The sequence below is a fragment of the Ixodes scapularis genome, unplaced genomic scaffold, assembly GCF_016920785.2.
Source record: "Ixodes scapularis isolate PalLabHiFi unplaced genomic scaffold, ASM1692078v2 PGA_scaffold0__279_contigs__length_252992795, whole genome shotgun sequence".
Taxonomy (NCBI): domain Eukaryota; kingdom Metazoa; phylum Arthropoda; class Arachnida; order Ixodida; family Ixodidae; genus Ixodes; species Ixodes scapularis.
Window position 1 is genome coordinate 64,517,468 of NW_024609835.1, and position 24,232 is coordinate 64,541,699.

The 24,232-nt window shown below is 45.2% G+C and overlaps 1 protein-coding gene across 1 annotated transcript; it reads left to right on the plus strand.

The window, feature by feature from the left end:
* Positions 1 to 2,905: 2,905 nt before the first annotated feature.
* On the plus strand, positions 2,906 to 23,131 carry LOC120840579. The gene is made up of 2 exons (XM_040211150.1): positions 2,906 to 3,276; positions 22,534 to 23,131. The coding sequence occupies exons 1-2, from the start codon at positions 2,906 to 2,908 to the stop codon at positions 23,129 to 23,131; spliced, it is 969 nt and encodes a 322-aa protein (XP_040067084.1).
* Positions 23,132 to 24,232: the final 1,101 nt, after the last annotated feature.

Consider the following 24,232-nt stretch of genomic DNA (forward strand, 5'->3'; position numbering starts at 1 on the left):
AAACCTGCCCTATAACATAATCTATCTCAATCACCTGCATTTAAAAAAAAATAACTGCGGTTTAAAAGAGGTTACGGGAAAGAATAACAAAATCAGCTCATCACATGACCCGCCACTCTTTCAAATTTTGTAGAGAGAACGCTGTAAAGGAGTTGAGTAAAGAAAAAGTATGGTCCTGTTGTCCTATCTCCGCACCCTATGGGCGACTGAGAAGCTTATAATACGATAGTTTGAGCTGCGCCCTCACGGCAAAACAGGGTTGGTTTCGGGCAGACGCCTTTTGCCAAGCATGGCACGCAGTCTTTACCGTTATGTAACTGTTTTGTTCAACGGGAATGACATTTTTTTCTTTAGAGGCATTCATAATAAGTAGTGTGAGGTAAGGGGAACAGCATAAAATGGCACGAAAAAGGAGCACACGCATAAATTATCATTTGTATTCGCCACGAACTACACCGTCCCCGCCTAGCACCGTTCGGGAACAAATGAATTTCCATAAGATTCTGTATCTGTATATCGGAATACTTTTTCGCCGGTTTTGCAGAAGTATCTCAAGTATATCCCATTGCATAAAAGGCAAATGTATATCAGTATCTCTAATATGAGCCTTAAAACACATGTATCTCAGTATTTGTATTCCGGAATACTTTTTAGGGTATCTCTGCCCAGCCCTGCCCGCAACTACGAAGTTCCAAGCTAACTGGCGCCGTGAACCGTGACGTTGCGGTTCAGCCCTCTCCCAATGAAGCTGGCTGCTTGTAGAGTTATGGTGTTGCAGATTGGAAAGAATTTGAAGCTCACGAGAAACGAAAAGAAAGAAGAAGGTTCGAGGCACGAGCGGAACGAGGCGAACGACAGAAGCCGATCCAGACACTTCTCTGTAATGATGTATATTCGATTGATTTATTAGTGTAAATACAGTTTGTGTTTTGTTTTTACGCTTATTGCCTGATTTAAATACGACGCCCACAAGACCTCGTCAATTCTGACACATTATGGTGCCGAAACTTGGGAACGAGAACGATTGAGGTGAGCGGATTTTCCACTTTTGTGGAACACCTGCCTGGAACACTGTTTCCGAGAGCTGTGTGGCAGATCGTCTAACATGGAACGTCTCAAGGCGAAACGTGGAGTGAAGCGGTCGCAAAACACGAAAATTATCCACGAGGCGACAGCGGGGATGGAGACAGTGGACCTGGCATCGCTGACTGCCTGGCTGGAAAGGCTGAAGGCCAATAACAGGGCTCTTCAAGAGTTGAACGTGGAGATAGAAGATCATATATCGGAACAAGACCTCGTCGCAGAATACACTACGGTCACGGAGTACGACGACGAGGCCATCCGAATGATGGCGCTGTTGGACTGCAAGACAGACTCACTGAGACGTAAAGAACAAGAGGCACAGGCCACCCAGATGACCACATCCGCGACAACATCTGCGACTGTCACTACGGACCAGGGAAGAAATTGCACCAACATAACTAGCGGCGTGAAGCTTCCCAAGTTACGACTTCAAACTTTCAACGGCGAGGTCAGCGAGTGGCAGAGCTTCTGGGAGCATTTCGGTCGTGCTATGCACGAAAACGATAGCATTCCACGATCGGACAAGTTTCAGTACCTGCGCAACCATGTCACCGGACCAGCGGCGGCGGCCATCGCTGGGCTCCAGGCAACTGAGGCCTGCTACGACGATGCCATTGAAATCCTGACACTGCGCTTCGGTGATAAACGAAGGATCGAGCAAAATCATCTGGCGAAGCTCCGAGCACTGCCTCCTGTTGCCTTCGCGAAAGACACGAAAGGCCTCCGAAAGATGTACGATCACGTCCAGACGAACATCCGAGGTCTGAAAGGGCTCGGCGTGGGATCGGCAACGTACTGCACGATGATGTCCGATATCCTCCTCAAGGCCTTGCCGAGCGAAGTCGTCGTAAATTATCACCGGCAGCAAGCAATCAGCACTGCCTACAGGTCGACGGGAGAAACGCAAAACAGTCCGACTTTACTGACTTCACCAGCAGTGCAGGACACCGGACACTCTGTCGACGGACCACTTTCCACCCGGAGCGCTTCAAGGCTGCCCTCTTTCGCCGATGCCGAAGATGAGCTCGCCGATATTCTAAGATTCCTTCGGATCGAAGTTGAGAGTAGGGAGCAAGCCGGAGTAGTAGAAGAACGGCAAGAGACGTAGAAGAAAAGGACTGAAAGACCCAGAATGCCAGCAGCCTCTGTGCTACATGCAAATATCACAAGCCCCTGCTTCTTTTTGCCGGTCCACCAAGCACGCAACAGAAGTATGTACTGGCGACCTCACGTTAGAGGTGAAGAAAAGGAGGCTGGCGGAAGAAAACCGCTGCTTCAGATGCACAATCGGAGGGCACCGGGCGAGGGAGTGTCGCCGGAAGGTGACATGCGCGTCGTGCTCCGGTCGACATGCCACATCCATGTTCGACCCGAACTGGAAACCTAACGTGAAGAAATCGGATAGAGGTGCCCCTGCGACAAGCGTCTAGAACGCAATCTTCGACAGTGCTGACGTCCCATTGGATTCCGAAGTGCTTCTTCAAACGTTCCGAGCCTGGGCTGAGGAAGGAAACCAAAGACTTTACGCGCGAGCCATTATCGATGGAGGTAGCCAACGGACGTTCATTTGTGAGGATCTTTCTCGCAAACTCGGCCTCAAGGTTCTGGGATATGGTAGCCTCCGGCTAAATACGTTCGGCCACTCCACGTCACGACCGCACGTCGGAGACTAGTACAAGTACGGTTGCACAGCCAATACGGCCAAGAAGAGTGCGTCATCGAGGCCGTCGAGGTACCCTTCATCTGTAAGGACGTTGTGCAGGTACCCGTCGACCACGAATTTGTTCGCCGTATGATGAAAAACGGTCGTCGTATTGCGGACATGCTTCTCTCCCCTCTGGCCACTGCTGAAGAGGGCATTTCCCTTCTGGTCGGTTCAGACCAGTTGTGGCGAGTGAACGGTGACCAAGTGCTGCATTGCAAGGAAAATCAGAAGCTGGTAGCTATAAGCACCATTTTTGGCTGGACCTTTCAAGGCCCAGTGTCAAACCACAGCTCTCTCAAAGGCAGCGCCAGCAGCATGGTATGCGTGCTAAGAACGGAATGCTTCACGAACGAGGACGTCGGAGACATCCTGCGGCGTTTTTGGGAGCTAGAGAGCATCGGAATTTCTGACCAGCCCTCCAGCAAGATGGAAGAACAGAACGAACTGCTGAACGAGTTCAACCGAACAATACGGAAAGTGAATGGACGGTACGAAGTCTGTCTACCGTTCAGGGTCGGCGCGGGAGAACTAAAGGATAACCGCACGCTGGCATTGAAACGTCTTGAGAGTTTGAAGAAGAGATTGTCGCGCGACGAGTCCTTCGCAAAAGATTACGACAACGTCATACGCAGCTACATCACCTCAGGACAAGCAAAAAAAGTTTCAACGAGCCCATTTTGCGCCGAGTCGACAAACCCACGGATTTATTATATGCTTCATCAGCCCGTAATTCGGAATGAATCCGAGACCACCAGGGTGAGAGTCGTCTTCGACGCTTCGTCTCATCTCCCAGGAGTTGCTTCACTCAATGAACAACTGGAAAAAGGGCCGAATTTGAACGCCGATCTGGTCGGAATCTTGGTGCGCTTCCGTCTACACCCAATCGCCTTAACAGCGGACATAGAAAAGGCGTTTCTGCAGGTCAGCGTTCGACCTGAAGATCGCGACGTCCTACGCTTCCTGTGGCTTCAGAGAGATTCGTCGTCAGCAAGCTCTGAACGAACCGTTGAAGAGTGGAGGATGACGAGCGTGCCCTTTGGGACATCGGCCAGCCCCTTTCTACTAACCGCCACTCTTGCTCATCATCTGAGCAGCGTCAATGGAGAATTGCGATCGACTGCGGAACTGCTTCAACGGGGATTCTACGTCGACGACCTCCTGATCGGAGCCCCCACTATCGAAGAAGCGGCGCGAATACAGGAACAAGCCAACCAGATTTTAGAAGATGCAGGAATGAGACTCCGAAAGTGGTCTACCAACGCGACAGAACTGCAAAGATCGCTCGATAAAGCTGCATCAACGTCTGCACTCTCTGAGCCGAGAGCTGTACTTGGACTTCTTTGGCGACGTGACGCTGACACGCTGGCCATTCCAGTGGAGAGAATCCTGAACTTCGTCACGTGCAGTGGGACGACGAAGCGCTATGTACTCCGTGCATCAGCTAGGGTTTTCGACCCGTTGGGACTCCTTGCTCCGTTCGTCATACGAATCAAGGTTTTGTTTCCACGAATCTGGGAACAAGGAATCGGTTGGGACGACGACCTAACGGACGATTTACTGGTGCAATGGCGGCGATGGTGCGCAGAACTTTCACAATTAGAAGAGATAGTGATTCCTCGCTGCATCGTGAAGACGCCAAGAGAAGTCATATGTTCTCTCCAGCTACACGTCTTCTGCGACGCAAGTCCGGTGGCCTATGGCACTTGTGCCTACCTGAGGGCTGAAGGAGAAGATGGGAGGGTAGAGGTGAACTTTATATTATCGAAATCACGTGTGGCGCCCATAAAGCGAATAACACTACCTCGACTACCCTACCAAAAAAAACGGTTTAAAATTAAACCGGAATGAATCCGGAATTTTAATCCGTCATATGGGCCCCTAAGCAAACCGGATTTCTAGAAACCGTAAATGAACCGGAAATACCCAGTCCGGAAACCCAACCGTAATTGGTCGAAGCGGAAGCTGAACCGTATCTGGCCAATCCGTAGAGCTTCACCGGAGTGGGTCTAACCGTATATTAAACCGTATACGGCAACACCTGAATATAATAGAAGTAGTTTAATAGAGTGACACACCTACTGTTTCACCTTCCGATGTATTGCAGCTGATGCTACAATCCATCCCTTACAAAAATGTCATATCTAGACTTATAATGAAAATACAGATATGGATATATAAGGAATGGGGCAGATATGACCACATACGCATAATCAGGCCGTATATGGATAGATATAGCCATATCTGCCCAATTCCTTATATACCATATATAGACTGCTTTACATGATCCCGTGTTTGGGCCTGGCAAATAGGGTACCCACCTCATATAACGCAATTTTCATGTGATGCTCCTTCTAGCATCAGATTAAAATTATTGCCATGGGGCAGGTACCATACTTTCAGGTCCAGACATGGGATCATATTATGCATTTCTATGAATATCCACAAAATATACATTGTACTTCTATCCCACACTGCCAAACGTGTGTTTACGTAGATACATCGGCAGAATAGGCCACTGACCAATCTTTAGTGGCCTGGTTCGAAATTTGTAATTCCGACAAATATGTATGCTACAAAAATCAAATGCAGGCGATCGCTAGTTAGCAAACATTGTAACATATCATTCGACGTCTGAAAGTCACAGCCCTTTGGCGGGATTGGTTGTCGAGGGAGCAGACAGATATTGTTTGCAAAAAAAGTTTTATACATAAAAGCGCCAAAATTCCAAACAAGCACTTCCGCCGTTCAAGAACAAAATAATAGTAATATCACACGAACAACCATTAAAATAAACTAAATATGTAATAGCACACAGACTCCTATTAAAATAAAACAAAAGGAAGGCGACAATTAAGCTGTAAACTATACGAAAGTTCCAAAGTCGTTGATCCTTACTCACAGGGTAAAGTTCTGATTGAACACTCCGGTCGAGCACAGCAGTTTTGACATGGGCTTGCTTGCTAGCCTCGTCGTTGAAGTGCTTCCTTGCACCGTGCGATGTTCAAAGTCCCCCGTCGCTCCTCGCTGGCCTTGTTTTTCCGTTCAGTCCCGAAATCATCCCTTGTGACCAACACGCCGCACACACACACACGCACAGACACCATTGTTCGCCGGAAATAATACGTAATGAAAAGTTCATTACTGCTCCTTGAACACGACGAGGTCACCACCGCTTCCCGGACTGAAAAATGACGAGGGCATCATATTTTTAACTAAAACTTAATAAAAGAAAAAAATAAATAAATAATGAACACATAAGTAACAGAAACCCGGACTAAATCATAAGAAAAATATGAAATAACAAACACACAAATAAAAAAAAGAGTAAAAACACAAAGGACTTGCACAGAAAGCCACATTTGTTCAATTAAAAATGACGTTTAAGCCTGATAAAAAAATATTCCTGCTGCGCTAACCATAACCACTATGGTGTGTAAACTATGCGACTTTGAGCAATGCAGGAATATTTGTGATCATAATCAAATGTCATTGCGAACTCAAAACGTGTGGCTGCCTGCCTAGGTCCTTCATATTATTATTTTTCTGAATCCTGTGTTCAGTATTGTGGCTGCTCAGGACCAGGCGGAACTTGGTGGTGCTTTTTCCATTCCGACTTTATTTTGGACAGCTTTGTACCCATAGGGAGAGGCACTAGCTTCTCTACACAATCCCACCCCTTCTCCTTGGAGGTACCCTCCGTGTATGCTGCAATTGGCAGAAAACAAACAATAATCAGCAGATATACACATTATTAGCTACATTGTTTTGTAATAATTTTTCTAAATAGGCCCCTGGCCTAGGGCAACACAAGACCTTTTTTGGGCGATGTAAAGTTTTGACCCAAACAATTTGTTCCGCATTTTGCAGAACATACCCTGTAAAACCTTAAAGTTTGCAGAACATACCCTGTAAAATCTTAAAACCATTACGATTTCGGCATACTTTATCACCATTGTGCTTCCTATGTGCATGACATTTAAAAGCCAAATCCGCAAACACTTCACAATAATTGATGCGTATTAAGCAGTGTGCTTTATGTGGCGCCTTTAAGTGCAAAGCATTCAAAGTGCGCGTCCGTCTGCATTTGCACAGTATACAGAAGAGGGGAGAATGCGGGCGGACTGCTGTTTTCACTCCTTGCAGCATATAGCTCAAGGATTCTCCAATTTTGCTTATACAGGGCATTTCACCGCACAGAACGTACAAACACAAGCTTGGAGATCGCACACGCAGTCTCAAAAAACGATTACATCGCGTTTTTTTTTTGCTTGCACCATAAAACGTTTTGTAATCATAATCATAACATCAATGGGAGTACAAACGATTGCATGAAAGTTCCCAATTGGGTCTGTTTTATACCGCACAGCCACTGTCTATACACAAATCAACTAGCTCTACACATACCGCTCAGCACACCACTGCTAGGCTGAATCAGATAAGTGACACACTTGCCGAGCTTGAAGTACAGTCGTGATCTATACAAAGGTGAACAAGCAATCGTCGACTGCTCAGTACTGGGAGCATCATCCAGCAGCTGACTTGCTCTCCTTTTCAAATGCCTTACGAACCAAGTGTGGTAAGTCGTCGGATAAGGAGAGAACGTCACCACACACGGAACTGAGCCGTTGATACTCGCCTGTTTACCTTCATATGGATCAAGTCTCTGTCTGGCCGAAGTAGCCAGTGTGTGTGCAGCACAAACGGCTGTATTGAAATCTCAAAAGGATGAAAGTTCAGAACAGGCTTGGTAAGGTTTCACATTGCAAATTTCCATGCCCATGCAAATTTCACTTTCTAGAACATAAAAATGCATTTCAAATTGTCACCCAAGACAAGCTGCTCTTACACAGCTGTATATATAAGGCAGCTTACCCATCAACAGCTTTTGCACACTGCCATGGACTGAACCTCGGCTTGGTCGATGCTAGCTTCTCTTCGGCGAGGGCTGCACTGAGTAGAAAGGTGAAAAATGACCCGTGGATTATGTGAAACAAACAAAAGTAATTCTAGCATGCACAATTCGCTAGAGGCACTGACAAATAAAAATCAGAGGTTAGGTCAATTATGTTAACGCAATATACTTCAAACGCGTACCATGAGTGCTGGCAAAATATTTGCTGCCTTCAATCTAGATAAGCTTGTAAATGTACATGCCAAATAACAAATAACTTAAAAGCTGAAATATATTTCGATGGAACTACAAAAACCGAAGACTAGCTCTGCAAATATAATGCTGTATAGTACACCCTAGATGTGTAGAATCGGACTACAGCGTCCCCCTTACAAAGACTGAAGCAAAACAAGTATAGATTCTGCAGTGTCACTACAACAGAAACGATGGTATTGTGATCTCGTGGAGATAAAAGTTCGGAACAAGTGTGACAGGCTTTGGCATGACAAATATGCCAATGGCATTATTCATTTTTGTATATTCTACGGTGACAGTGCAGGGAAACAATCACACAACAGATACTCAGAAAGACAAGCACACGCGCTAAACTTATAGCTCTTGTGTATTCGACTACTTCATTCTTCTCTTCAACGTCTAGATAGACTTTCCAGAACGTGATAAGCAAAAGAAATAGCACAAAATACAAGGAAAAAAGCGAAAGACAAGACAAAAGAAGTAAGAAAACCCTTACACATCATCATTCTCTCTACCGCTATTGTTTAGATAGAAATTGAAGCTCTTTGGTCGACAACGCTATAGAAGGACTACTTACACACTTGCATACCTGCCAAGTTCGGAGAAATCAAATCCGGGAGAACGGGGAGGGGGGGGGGGGGAGGGGGGAACATTATTATTTGTTTTTTTAGTTTGACAAGAAACCCCGTAAAGAAGCACTCTGCGCAAATCACACTGTCTTCGCAGTTGTTTTGGAGTAAACTGCCAGTGGTGCCCTGCCCTTCTACGGCACGAGCATAGTTCTGATGCTTTCGTGAAGCGATGTGTATCTTGATGTCAAGCTTGCCGCCATGCGAAATGCTCACACATTACAGGCGCACATGGTACAGAATCCATACTTGTCAGCTTTTTGCGAAGCGACAAAGCACGGAAACTCAGTCGCGTACGATCTCAGAAATACTTGTAAGTACTTCTTCTTGGCTTTTGAAAGTGTCATCGATCGTTCCAACAGATCAGTGGTTCCAACTAAACTCGGGGAAACACGAAGAGTAGTTCGGCGTTCCGCACCTCACTCGACGACCTGACAAAGCCAACTGAAGCCTAGCGCACCCATGGTCATATAAGCAGTGTTCCAAAATGCGCTCTAACTTCAGGAGTAGAGGTTTCGTACCTTGGCGCCTTGGCGTTTGAATAGAGAGTTTTCGCAGACCGCGTTGCCCCCTCCGCTAACGTTTCAACTGCGCCTGCACGCCGATAGATAGCCTTGAGTGTGGAGTTCCCGTTATCGTAGCGGGTTGCGGAGGGCCTTGCGGGACGGCGAAAACGATCTACGAAAACTCCCCAATATCTACCCTCGTTTTACGCTACTGCTCTGAGTTGTCACGTGATAACCCGCCGGAGTAACCTAAACCTCGCAATGACACACGCGTCATGATTATAGCAATAAAACGTCATAAAAAAAAACTACGGTGAATATTTTCTGGGAAATTTTCCTGTCAGTCGTACAACCGTACGAAATTGTCAAACTCCGGGAGTCTCCCGGGTAATCCTGGAGAGTTGGCAGGTATGCACTTGTCCTTCAGATGCTCTATTCTTTGCGCTTTCATTATTTCTCTTGTCAATTGGTCTCAAATCATATCTATTATGGAACAATTTTCAAAATGTGCTATGCAACCACAATCTTGACAGCAGACTCCCAAATGCTCAGCGATGACTCGGTGGTTATTATAAAAATGTTCCCTTAAACGATCACTCAAACACCTGCCAGTCTGGCCTACATACATCTCACCACACTACTTATGTAGACCAGACTGGCAGGTGTTTAAATGATCGTTTAAAGGAGCATTTTTATAACACCCACCGAGTCGCCGTTGGACATTTGGGAACCCACTGTCCGGAGTGTGGTTGTGTAGCACATTTTGAAAATTGTTCCGTAATAGTTAAGAGTCGAGACCCATTGCCAAGAGAAATAATGGAAGCGCAAAGAATAGAGCATCTGAAGAACAAGTGTGTAAGTAGTCCTTCTATTGTGTTGTCGACTAAAAAGCTCCGATTTCTATTTTAAGGATAGTAGTGAGGGAGAGGGATGACTTGTAAGATCTTCCTATTTTTGTTTTTCCTCCGTTTCTTTTTTTTCTGTTCTTTGCTTCTTTCCTTGTATTTTGTGCTATTCTCCTTATCACACTCTGAAAAGTCTATCTAGACGTTGAAGAGAAGAACAAAGTAGTCGAATACACAAGATTTGTCAGTTCAGCGCGTGTGCTTGTCTTCCTGAGTATCTGGTGTGCGAATGTTTTTCTGCGCTGTCACCATAAAATATGGTTCATCAACTCGCCCAAGCATCCATTCTACCATTTCTGCAACATTAAAATGACTCTGAAAGTGCGAGCACCTACAGGGTGTATTCACGCAAGTCTTGCAAGTGTTGAGTTGTAGGTACAGTCGGCACGGAATGAAACGCGAACAGTGGGTGCATGGTTTTCGCTAGATGCTGCACCACCTGAACCAGATGGGAGCTGCAAGAAGATGGCTCCTCCTTCGACGTGTTAGACTCTTGCTCAGTGCATCCAAACCTTCAGTGTTGCATCTCTAGGTGACTCAGCGTGGGTCGAAAACCATGCGCTCCTTGTTCGCGTTTCATTCCGTGCCGACTGTACAGTGCCCTGGTTGTGTCCATGTGCGATATATGACCAAATACCACATGGACTAACACTGCAAACTTCTCCGAAAACCAATGGGCGCGGCGGCGAGCGGAAAAAGTGGTGGTGTTCGCCACTCTCGCCGTTTGTTTGTGTTTGTGTGTTGCTACTAACAAGCGCACCAATGGGAAGGCTTCAGCCATTATTGGGAGCACTAAATAAACAAATACAAAATACAGATACAACACAGCAATACTGGATGCAATTAGTGACGGACTTCTGTTGGGGTTCTGTGGATATTTTTACAGCGTGTAGTTGGTGGGCCATTTCAAAGTTGCGATGAGTTGCTCGCTGTAGGTGAGCAATTTAGCCAGTGCAGTATGACTGCTAGCCTGGAATCAACAACCTGCACCACGCAGTAGTGATACGCATGCCAGTACGATGCTTTCTAGATCGAAATGGACAGGGGTTCGGACTGAACCCAGGATCCCAGGGTTCTGCAGCGCAAGCTTTCGTTCCACGTGCTCCAAATGCTGTGCGCTTGCCCAGTCGGCCACCGACCCCCAACGCAAGGCAACGCAATGCACTTCTGTTGTAAACTCAGCCTTCCGCTTACGAATGAAATGCGCAGTTTCCCTAAAGGCTTTCATTCCACGTGAGTGGCAACAGAATTGCTAAAGGCCAGCCCATAAATGCAGTCTGTGTCAAAAAGAATCCTAGCAGCAATAAGTTGCTATTATATTGCTAACCTTACCATGAACAGCCTTGGCAGTCTTTCATGAAGCCAGGACTTCAGCAGGGGAGACTGTCATTTTGTGTCGTCTCAGGTCACTCACATCAGGATGGCGAAAGTGAATGCCAACATCTAATTGAGAAAGGCTGCAGTAAGTACAAGAGATGAAAACAGATTAGAATATATGATAAAAAATATCATGGACCAACTTGAAAAAGTGCACGAAAAGACAAGGACAAAAATACAGAAACACGTACGACACAGACTGGTGTACATTCGCAACTCGATTGATATTACACAAAAGAAAATAAGAGGATGAGAGAAATCAGAAAGGCTTTACTCGGAGAATGCGAGCTTCAGGAACCGGGATGTGAGGCAAAGATGTCAGGTAGATTGTTTTACAGACACTCTAGAACTAGCAACAGCCTTTCCATGTAGTAAAGTGGTGAGTTCATTCTGATTGAACATCTTGAAAAATAGTACCCAAAAAACAAGGAATAAAGGCTAGGAATACATACACTACATACGAGTGCAGACTCCCAACACACATACATTAGATAAAAAAGAATGCATTAGGAGCTTTAACAAAAGTTCGAACAGGTCCAAGTGGGCCATGCTAATTCACCCATATGCATGATACTGTAAAAACAATTTCCTCGGCAGCTCAGGTAACCGACGGATGTGCGGACACCATTGGTTGCCCCATACTACGAATAAGAAAGGCCTAAAATAATTATCTTCTTTGTTTTTATAGTATCTGCTAATTATTGACGTTTTTCCTAAGGATGACATACACGAGTAGTGTAAACAGTGCATAGGTATGTGACAATCCATCGTAGATTTTAGAGAGAGATTGAGCTCTCAATATGTACTAGCCATCTATCTGTTACCTTCACTAACATAAAAAATTACGTTTTCGTTTTTTTTTTTTTAGTCGGCTTTTGCTAACAGGTAAATCAGCGCGTTCCACTTGGGCCTGTGCTCAAGCCCTTCCGCATTTATATTTCTCCCTTCTCTGATTTATGCGAGTTCAGTTTGCGCTTGCATGAGGTCTATGTGTTACTTTCCCTGTCTCCTTGATTTTTTTGCGAACTATTTTTCAAGATGTTCCATTAGTACCAGCTCACCACCTTACTACAATCACGGAACAACTAAAAACAATTACAACTTGCACCATTCGCTAAAGGCAATACCAAACGAAAAAACAGGGATTTGGTGAGGTATGTCTAACACTATATACTTATACTGAAAAAAATATAGATACCAAAAAATGGCGAGACACTACCTTAATTCAGGACATGCTTGTAAATTTCCCTAGAAGCTTGTAAATAATACTTGATAGCCTCTAAAAAACAGCAGTAGGAAAAGAATAAATGCTTCACCATTTAAAGCAGCCCGAGTGTTTCTGGAGCTGTGAAATTCGTTGCACGTACGTTGGATCATGCAAAACACGTCTACAGCAAATGATATTTAGAGCTCGACATTTCGCGAGGAATAAGTGCCGGCGTCAAAAATTATTTCGCGGGCACAAATTTTTGCGATCGGAAGTTTTGTGCTATGCATTAATAACCATGGGGTGAATTCATTGAGGCACCAATTTTGGCAATTCTTTTCTGATTACGAATCGCGAAAATGAAATCGTTTGGAGACGACTGGGCGGTGGAAGCTACGGGCTTGCTCGATCAATCAATCGCTGCTTTTTGTCGGGTCCAGCTCTCCGCATGCAATGGCGTCGGCGATGGAGGGGCACCGCACCGCGCGCTTCCAGACATTCTAGTTTACCAGTAAACAATACGGCAGAGGGAGGCCTTTGGGGAGGCAATCCTCCCCCATCCGCTTTGACCCCCACCCCCGCACCCCCCGTCTCCCAAAGAGTTCCGCCGCTACTGATGAACCTTGCGCGAGTACAGTCTCTGCATCGGGAAAAAAGAAGAAAAACGGCCTCGCATAACACCATTCGCGCACAATTAATAATACCGGTAAAAGCAAGCGATCTACAGACAATAACAAGCTTTCTGAACGAGGAAATAAGCTAGCCCTAACGAACAAAGAAACAAACTTACTTCGGTTCCCATGCCATGATCTTGGCTGTTGAGCCGATTTGACGAAGTTCCACTTCTCACAGTCGCTTCCGTCTTTTTCGGACACGTTTGAAACTAAGGCAAACTCCACGCATCACGACTAATCGGGAAATTTAACCGTTATCCGGTCGTGAACGCAGGCATTCAAACGCACACGGCCGATACGGCCGGCAAACCGTGCGAAACATAGGCTGTTGATTCGATGAGATTGTTTTCGTATCTTCAAAACGTTTCAAATAAAAGGATAAGCAAACCGCATTATAAAACTTATAAAAGAAACAGCAATAATAAAAATTGCAGACGTCATTATTGCCATAATATTATGAATAAGTCGTGAACACGTAGCAAATTAATAAATACGAAACTAAATGTACGACGGTTCGAAACGAGTTCAGCAGACATGTATCCTTCCAGAAAACTGACCGAGACAGGCTTGCGACTTTAGCCTAGTGTGCTAACGTGCCATGTTGCAGAACGTGCGGACGTTGGTTCGAATCCCGGAAATACTCTTTTCTTGTGTTTTTGTTTTTTGAATTAGTTTTTATTATTTTAAATATTTTTTTACCTTTTGTATTAGTTTTATTACTTTAAATATTTTTTTTTTCTCGCCTACTTGTGTTAGTTTTTATTATTTCTAATAATTTTTTTTCTCGCCATTTTGCATTAGTTTTTATTATTTAAAATATTTTTTCTCATCTTCTTGTATTAGCTTTTATATTTTTAAATATGTTTTTCTCACCTTTCTGTATTAGATTTTATTATTTTAAATATTTTCTATGTTTTTGCAGTCGTCGGCACCGTTCTTAATGGGTAATAATCACGGAGAAGGTGAAAACAAAAAGTGCGAGCCTAAGTTTGAATCGTTGCAAAGCACAAACCGTGGCCCGCTTGTTTTGCCGGGATAATTCATAACCGTAGGCAAACAGTACAAGTCCTTTCAAAGAAGAAAGAAATGTAATAATAATGAGCATATTGCGAGCAAAATGGGAAAATGTGTAAGTGGTAAAACTGCCACAGTAATGCAGCCGAAGTTTGTCTGAAAGCGGCCATCTTCACCCACTGTCGAATCATAAATACCGTCGTTTTAAGGCAGTAATATAGCTGAGCTCATAGCGCGCTACGTATTAAGCACATCTCTTAATATTCTGACTTCCGGAAAGTAGTATTTAATTTGTTCTCGTAGATCAGTGCTATCCCCCGCGTGCCGCCAGGTTTTATTTATACAGGTTGCGCTCCGCAGTTTTACTTTTTTTATTAGGCCTAGACACGTTTTTATTCCTGAGATTCAAGTGCAGCACGGATAATTAAACTAGCTTTTAGAAATGGCATCGTTCAACGTTGTAACAATTATTTTTCGTAGCGTCAAGGGGTCACATTCACAAACCCGGCAGTGTGAACATCCACAATGCAGTGGTGTTTCTCGCTTTTTTGTGTTAAAAAAAAAAGTTTTTATATTCGCGTTCCTCTGGAACGGTATGTCGTATAACATAAGTTATCAAAGCGACGGATATCGTTTGGCTATGGGAACGTTCGAAATATTTCTGTTAGATAATCGTAACTACCACAGAAAGCAGTTGATTCCTGTCTGAAATAGCATATTTTCGCACTCAATTTCGTAGCGTCATAAGCAATAAACACATCTCTTACTTTTCTAGTCTCTGGAAAGTAATGTTTATTATTGTTTTTGTAACTCAAAGCGCGTGCTCAATCATGTCACTTTTTTTTCTCTTCATTTTTAGGCTCCGTTATACCGTGTTTATTTTTTATCAGGGCCAATCACCTGCGTATACCACCGGACCTTAAGTATAGTACATCAAATTAAACTAGCTTCCTGAAAAAAGTAATGTTCGGCGTTGTAAAATTTATTTTTCGTGGCGTAGGCGGTCATATTCTCAAATCCTCTGCAGCTAATTTTCTTCACCGTATTGTTTTTTCTTGCGTTTTCGCGATAAAACACGTCAGCCTTGCCATGCTGGGATAAAATACCCTAGCGTCGGCAGTCATTTAGGAAGGATTGATCAACGCAAACATTTCCACTCGCTATCCATGAATTGCCACAGTTTGTCAGAATCTCAATGACTTGACTTCATAGTGAAAAAGGCGAAAAAAATAAAACGATGCCGGTCATTAAACGGATCTTCCATGACGGGGCTCGCCAGCTTGAACACCAAAGCGCCGATGCCGGCCAGTCACTGAACTTCCATATAAATACTGGCCATCAAAGGATATATTAGCTTTCACTTCACAAAATAATTTTAATTTTTGTGATTGTCTTCTGTTCAGATAAATTCTGGATCACGGTTTATATGAAACATACACTTAACGCCAATGTCAAGCCTGTCACATTGTTTTTTCTTTCTGTGTTGTCTCAAAATCGTCACTAGCGACGTTTCAGACTAAATGAATACCAGGTTTTCTTTTCCGCCAGCTCTGCATGACAGTCAATTTACCTCGTTTCTTCATACTGGCTACTGCATATCAGGAACATTGGTGGTTTTGATATAGCCAAATCGGATGGACATCTGAGAATTCTAACTTATTAGTTATTACACTGAAGACGACACGTACTGACACATGTAGCGATGTAGGAGTGTGATAAATTTAGAAACAGACTTTTTTTATTATAAGCACGACTACTGATTCCAACCAAGTATCCTTAATCCTAAAGTTAGATTGAACGGAAATTGTATTACCAGATGCACCACTCGCTGAAAGTAACTCTGTCAAATTGCCACAATATTTCAAGATCCGTCCTCCAAACCATACCTGAGAATTTTTTTTTTCGGCTGCTATTGGTTAAAACCAGTTACCGGTAAATACTTTACGGTTACGCTTACGGTTACGTTTTTTTTTTTTTTTTTATTTCAAATAACAATTTTCTTCCTGTTAGGGTTACTGAAAATTTTCGTTCCTAAATGGTTTTCGGTTTCGGTTACGGTTTAAATCCCTGCTTTGCGTACCTATATTGATAAAAGCCCCTGAAATTGCCTGCATGTGCTGCATTCTTGTGCTGCATTCCCCTTGTTTATGCCTGCATGCATGTATAAACAAGGAGACCGCAGGAAAGCTGTCAAAGATACTGAAATGACACTTTCCGATTGTGTGTACATCTAGCTGTGGCATCGAATTAGTTCTTGTTTTTGTTTGTTTTATGTGGACAAAATTATATAAAAAAGGTTATTTGACAGTTATCAAGCAATTATTTAAAACTAATTAAAAAATAACAAAACGTAGTTTAAGCATAATAATGAACAAGTATTGCAGAGTGCATAAAAATGCTAGAAGGAATCAGATGGCGATGACTTGCACAAAACTCGCCGTGATGTCGCCTTTTTGGCGCCGCATATCAGCTGGCTGCCTTCTGCGGTCTGAGCTTTGATCGACGCAGCAGCCCGTACGTACGGTATCGGGGTGGATTGTTTGCAACTTGATATTTCAACCATACGCTTGAAAGTCTTCGGCATCAGGCGGCTGATCCGATTTTCTTTGGAACAAGATATGGCAAAGTATGGTTTGTGCAAAGCGGATATTTTCAGTCTAGACTTTGTCAATTTGTTTTTTAACCGAATTTGACAAGGAATGGTTTGTTCGAACCGCATATTTGTGTCTGAAATTCCTTCAATTGTACTTTGAACCGGACTCCAAAAATCACGGTTTGTTCGAACCAATTAGGAAAATCACGGTTTGTGTGAACCGGAATTTGACTGTCTGGAATTCCTCCAATTTGACTTTGAAGCGGATTGGGAAAATCACGGTTTGTGCGAACTGGAATCTGTCTGTCCGGAATTCCTCCAATTTGACTTTGAACCGGATTAGGAAATTCACGGTTAGAGCGAACCGGAATTTGCCTGTCCGGAATTCCTCCAATTGGACTTTGAACCGGATTAGGAAAATCACGGTATGAGCGAACCGGAATTCGCCTCTCCGGAATTCCTCCAATTTGACTTTGAACCGGATTTGGAAATTCACGGTTAGAGCGAACCGGAATTTGCCTGTCCGGAATTCCTCCAATTGGACTTTGAACCGGATTAGGAAAATCACGGTATGAGCGAACCGGAATTCGCCTCTCCGGTGTGACTCCGGTTTGATCTTAGTCCGGATTTCACTTTCCGGACTGATTTCAAACCGTTATTTTTGCTAGGGTAGAACTAATGGCTGCAGTGATTGGAAGACGGATGGGCCAGTATCTTGGAGAGATCATGAACATTCAAGAGACATTCTACTGGACAGATAGCGCTATCACACTTCACTGGATCCACGGGTCAGCAACTCAGTGGAAGCCCTTTGTGGCAAATCGAGTGGCATAGCTCCAATCTGGAGAGTCACCTTCTACATGGAAGCACTGCCCCGGTCAAGAAAATCCGGCAGATTTGATGACACGGGGAATATCTGCGGAAACTCTAAAAGGTATGCAATTGTGGTGGAAGGGTCCAAAGTGGCTTGGTAAAACCGAAGGCGTATGGCCGAACCTCGTCATGGGCGACGACGTTCCAGTAGCAGTTATTGCAGAGGAGGGAAAGCTGGAACCTCACGTATTGCAAACTGCAACAGAGGGGATTGCACCTCTATTGGGACTTGGACGGTACGGGGCGCTGGAACGGATCCTCAGGATTACTGCATGGATTATGAGGTTTGTAAAGAACTTCCGAACGCGGCGAAGCCGACGTGAGGGCCCGCTAGCGTCCGAAGAACTTGAACGAGCCGAGACTTGGTGGATCGCACGAACGCAACAGGAAGCTTTTACACAAGAATTGAACAATCTAAAGGCAGATAAGAAACTGGAAAGGCGATCCAGCATAGTCTCGCTCGGCCCCTTCATTGACCCCAACCGATTGTTGCGAGTGGGGGGACGACTGCAACAATTAAAGGAAACAATCGAGATCAAGTACCCGCTTTTGCTACCTCCCGATCACCGCTTCACTGAGTTATTGGTAAAAGACTGCCATCGTCGAACACTGCACGGCGGACTTCAGGACACTTTAACCCAAGTCCGAGAGCGGTTGTGGATACCGCGAGCAAGACAGCTGGCCAAGAAGGTCATCAACAAATGTAATGGTTGTCGGTTGGCCCGACTCAAGCCGGCTAACGCTCCAACCGCACCTTTGCCGCAGGATCGGATTACCCAAGCGAATCCTTTTGAGGTGGTCGGGATCGATTTTGCCGGTCCACTGATGGTAAAGACTGCAGCATCAGATGAAAAGTCGTACATTGCGCTTTTCACATGTGCGGTAACAAGAGCCCTACACCTAGAGCTTGTCTCCAACCGATCGACAGAGGCTTTCATCATGGCCTTCCAGCGCTTTACTGCTCGACGGGGCTTACCCAGTGTTGTCTACTCAGACAATGACCTCACCTTTAAGAGGGCAGCAAAGGACTTATGCGGCGTATGGGACGTGCTCACGAACCGCCGCTTCCAGGATTACTGCTCACAGCATCGGATAAAGTGGAAGTTTATCGCTGAGAGAGCAGCCTGGTGGGGCGGGTTCTGGGAAAGGATGGTCCAGACAGTGAAGCTGTAGTGTATGTAGTGTAGTTGAATGTAAGATGAAGGAACGCCGATTCAGTTGTACGCCTTTTCATCGTCTTCTTCTTTTATCATCTCCTTTCTGCTTCGTCTTTCTTTTCTTTAAACACTACATTTCCCCCGTTTTTTAAAGGAAATGCACATACTAAAACAACCAAAGCAGAAAAGAAGCATCTAAATAAACAAAGTTGTCGAGTCAACGAAAACCCGAATGCCTATATGGCAATGTTCATGTCACATAACTTCCTAGTCTTTCCGGAGGTTTTCGTTGTCTGCAACTCCTGCGAAGAGGTTGGAGTTGAAGTTCTTGTCGGTGGGTGTCTGTACCATTTGACAATGATCTCGATTCCGGTCGGTCTCCCGCCGGAAAAAACTCGAGTGACTGGGGCGTGTTTGGTGGAGGATTCCACGAAGTGGCAGGTGACAGCCCGTTGTCTGTCCCCGAAGTAAGTCGTGGCAGGACTTCTTGTGGTAGTTTTGAGAGTTTGCTTGCATTCCACACCTTGTAATCGTCGAGCACGAATGCATTCGATCCTCGACGCTCCAGTATCTTGCGTGGCTTGGAGTATCTCAAACTCCCCTTGGCGTGATGACCTGGCAACTTCACGCGAACGAAATCGCCTGGCTGAAAAGCTGGCGTACGTGCGCCTCTCTTCTGGTCTACGTACTCTTGAGCAGCAAGCTGCTGTCTTCTAATTCGCTCTCTCAGCTCCGTCATTGCTCCGGTCGGTTCCGTGAAGAAGCTTTCTGATGGCCATCCGACGACATTCAGCTTGGTCCGCGGATGCCGATTGTGCAACAGGAATGCGGGCGACACACCCGTAGTTGAGTGTGGTGTTGCACGGTATACTCCGACATATTCGGTCAGTGTTTCTTCGAGGTTTCGTTGTTCAAGGAGAGCCAGCTGAATAAACCCCTTCAGCACTCGGTTAAATCTTTCAATCATACCATTTGACTGTGGGTAGTAAACGGATGAGAACGTATGTCGAATGCCACGTTCCCGTAAAAATTCTTCGAATTCTGCCGATGTAAATTGGCTTCCGTGGTCTGAGACGATTTCTGTCGGATATCCTTCACGGCTGAAAAGCGTCCGCAGGAATGCAGTCACTGTTTCGCTGGTTACCGTGCTAGCGAAAACAATTTCAGGCCAGCGAGTGTAATAGTCCATGACGGTGACCACGAAACGATGTCGTTGGGGTGCTTTTTCGATGGGACCAACGATATCGATGCCCAGCTTCTCCCAGGGACGTGCGGGAAGCGGTATTGGTTGTAGTGGAGCAGGAAAAGTCTTTGCAGACTTATCAGCTGTCTGGCAGGTCAGGCAACCACGGACAGCGTGTTCCGCTGCTGCATCCATGGCTGGCCACCAGTACCACTGCCTCAATCGTTGCTTGGTTCGGACGATTTTCAAGTGTGAATCATGAGCCAGGGCGATGATTTTAGTAGTCAATACAGTTGGAACTACGATTCTCTCGCCACGTAGGAGCAATCCATCGACCTCTGACAGCTCGGATCTCACTTGGTAGTAGGGTAACACTTCAGTAGTTACCTTGGTGTTAGATTGCCAGGTTGTAACGACGAAATGCTTGATTTTTTTAAGTACCGAGTCAGCGGCTGTAGAAGACTGCAGGTCGTTCTTCGAAATGGGTTGTTCAGTTATGACGGAGATAACTTCCTCTTCAATCAGGTCAGGAGACGCATCAGGTAATGGTAGTCGGGAAAGTGCATCTGCGATGACGTTGTCTTCGCCCTTCTTGTATTGCACTACAAAGTTATAGTTGAGCAGACGTGCTGTCCATCGAGCGATTCTGAGCGGACGGTGACCCGTGCCTTGAGAGCTCAGTAGGGTGGTAAGTGCTTGGTGGTCTGTGCAGGGGGCGAATGGTCTTCCCCAGAGATACACGTGCCAATGCTCTAGTGCCCAAACGCATGCGAGGGCTTCCCGTTCCCCAACAGAGTATTTGCGCTCTGCCGGTGAAAGTGTTCTTGAAGCAAACGCAACGGTCTGCAGATCGGATCCGTTGGCCTGCTGGAGCACTGCGCCAATACCGTATCCGGACGCATCCGTTGTGACAAGAACTGGCAATCCTGGACTGAACATGGCAAGCGCGTTGCAGATGGCAATCAGCAGCTTGATTCTATCGAAGCACCACTGTGCTGTGTTCGTCCAAACGAATGTCTTCTCGCCACGTAGAATATCTCTTAGTGGTTCAACTTCATCCGAGTAGTTGAGAAGGAACCTTGCGTAATATCCCGCAAGTCCTAAAAAGGAGCGCAGGGAATGATGGTCCTTTGGTATAGGCGCATCTTGAATAGCTTGAACGTTTTCTTGTAGAGGAGTCACACCTTAAAAAGTGATAGTATGTCCTACGAATGTCAATTCTGTTACTTTGAAAACACACTTGTCGTTTAGCTTCAGGCCAGTGTCTGAGATGCGCTGCAGAACTTTTGTCAAGTTCTTTGCATGGTCCTCTGCGTCAGCACCAAAGATGATAATGTTGTCGAGATAGCAAAGGACACCCGAACATCCTACGAAAATGTCGTGCATCATCTTCTGGAAAGCTGAAGGTGCAGATGCCAAGCCAAAGCACACTCTCTTGTAGCGGTAGAGGCCTTCGTGTGTAATGAAAGCAGTTAGGTCACGGCTTTCAGGCGACAAAAGGACCTGGTGGTAAGCTGCTGTTAAGTCCAGCTTGGAGAATACCTTGGCTCCATCCAAGGCGTTGAGTAGCTCTTCCGTGTTTGGTAATGGAAAGCAGTCGACGACAATTGCTTTGTTGGGAGCACGAAGATCCACGCATAGTCGTAGCTTTCCGTCTTTTTTTCTTACAACAACAATGGGTGATACCCATTCAGATGCGGTGACTGGCTCGATAATGTCCATATCGAGTAAACGCAGAAGCTCTTTAGACACTTCTTCACGAATGGTAAGTGGCAGTCGACGGAGCTTTACTGCAACAGGAGGAACGTCTCTCTTCACCTTGACTAGATGCTCGTAACCTTTTGCCATGCCTATTCCTGGTGTGAACAGGTGAGCGTAGGTAGAGTCGATGATAGATTTCAAGTCCGTAGAGATCGGTGTAGAGGTCTCCATGCACTGCAGGGTAGATCCGTCAATGCGAAGTCGAAGGGCGGAAAGTCCGTCCAGTCCCAGCAATGTCGATCCTTGTGAGACGACGTAAAGCACAAGTGATGCTGAGGACCCTTTGTACGTGACTGTTGCCACGAAACATCCAAGAAGCGGAATGCGCTGCCTTGAGTAATTTTGTAGTTGTACTGCAGCTGGTTGGAGTAGATGTTAGTCCGCAAATTTGCTCTGGTAGATTTCATGGGAGAGAATGGAAACTGCAGAACCAGTGTCAAGTAGGAACTTGACATCTTGTTGTTCTACTTCCATTGTCACATAGATTGCAGCTTTGTGCACTTCTCCAACTTCCAGCACTTTTCTAACTGGGTCACGTTTTTTTCCTTTTCAAGGGAACTGAAGTCTTCATTAGTAGTGGTGAAAGAACTCACCACCTCCATTGTTGACGCCGTACCCCGACAAACAGAGCTCAGATGTCCTTGTTTTCTGCATTTGGTGCAAGTCTTGCTCCTTGCGGGACGTGTAGCAGCATTTGCTAAGTGATCTGCTGATCCACAGCTGTAGCATGTTCTCTGCTGTCTGGCTGGTGCGTCAACGCCTACGTCTACGGAACATACTAGGTAGTCTACGGAACATACTAGGAAGGAACAAGTTTAGTTTCGAAGAACTAACGACCATGCTCCAAGAGGTGGAAGCCGTCGTGAATTCTCGACCTTTGGCCCCTGTTCACGACGCTGCACACAAGCAGGAGGCTTTAACGCCTGCGCACTTCTTGTTGGGCAGGCATCTGACGGCTTTCCCATCAGTCAACCTAGAAACTATGCCAGGTTCTGCGAGAGGGGACATTACCAGACGTTGGCTACACAGGCAGCAACTACTGGACCGATTCTGGCGGAGATGGCGGAAGGAATACCTCCTTCAGCTCCGCTCCGCACACCGATCGCCCGAGACGCGGACAAACGACCTACAGAACGGGGACCTCGTTCTTGTTCACGAAGACAAGACCCCACGGCTCATGTGGAAAACGGGGAGGATCGAAACAGTTCAGCTGGGCAGAGACAACCCCGTGCGTTCCTGTCTAGTGCGCCTACCGAGCGGAGTAACGCTTCGGCGCCCCGTGCAGCTCATTTACCCCCTGGAACTGGCAAGTGAATGAACCAAGGCAACTCTCACGCGGAAAACGAAAGAAGGGGGGGGGGGGGGGGTGTTGCAGATTGGAAAGAATTTGAAGCTCACGAGAAACGAAAAGAAAGAAGAAGGTTCGAGGCACGGGCGGAACGAGGCGAACGACAGAAGCCGATCGAGACACTTCTCTGTAATGATGTATATTCGATTGATTTATTAGTGTAAATACAGTTTGTGTTTTGTTTTTACGCTTATTGCCTGATTTAAATACGACGCCCACAAGACCTTGTCAATTCTGACACATATGGTCCTTCCTCAACAAGTACGTCACGGTAAACTTCGTTTATAGGTTTGACCAGCATAAACAGACTGACCGATAAGTATCTGGATGCTGCCTCCGAAACAAAAAGTTGACAAAAAGCACGTTGCGGAAAACATTTCATGAGGCACCGTTTGTACATTTGGCAAACATTGCTTACGAAGGTTCGAGTATTTCTAACCATAACTAAGAACTTAATATGCATGTAACAGTACTTGTCACATATAAACTTTAGATATCCTAAATGGGGAAACAAAGAAATCGAACTAGCAACAATTAACGAATTCAAAATAGTATTTCGACATCCTGTGTGTTTTCACAATCTGTGAGTTTGTGAATTTTTTTAATAAAAACGTTTCATTCACTACTTACAGTACTAGTATTTACCCTACTTACTTGAGTAATTAATGCGTTATTACGAACGAGATTCGCATTTCTACTTTCCCAGTGCCTACATAAAACTAATCACCTTGATCTGTAGAAGGAACCTAAGGTATAGAGAATTCGACAAAGCGATTCACCGAGAGAATGCGATATGAACTGAAATTGCAACATGTGAAACGTCATGCGCAGTCTCACAGCACAAATTGCTTTTTCGCGTGACAGAGCGTATCTCTGTTGCGTAATTTTCTGTACTACCTTAGGCAATCACATTGAATGGCTATACACATGCTCTGCGAGAAATGAGACACACACTATAAAAATATTCGTGAAAAAGTATTTGTAATTGTACATAGGTACATCTTGAAACAAGTGTACCTATGTACACTTTATGTACATTTTAGCACAAGTAGCTGTACCTTAGGAAATGTT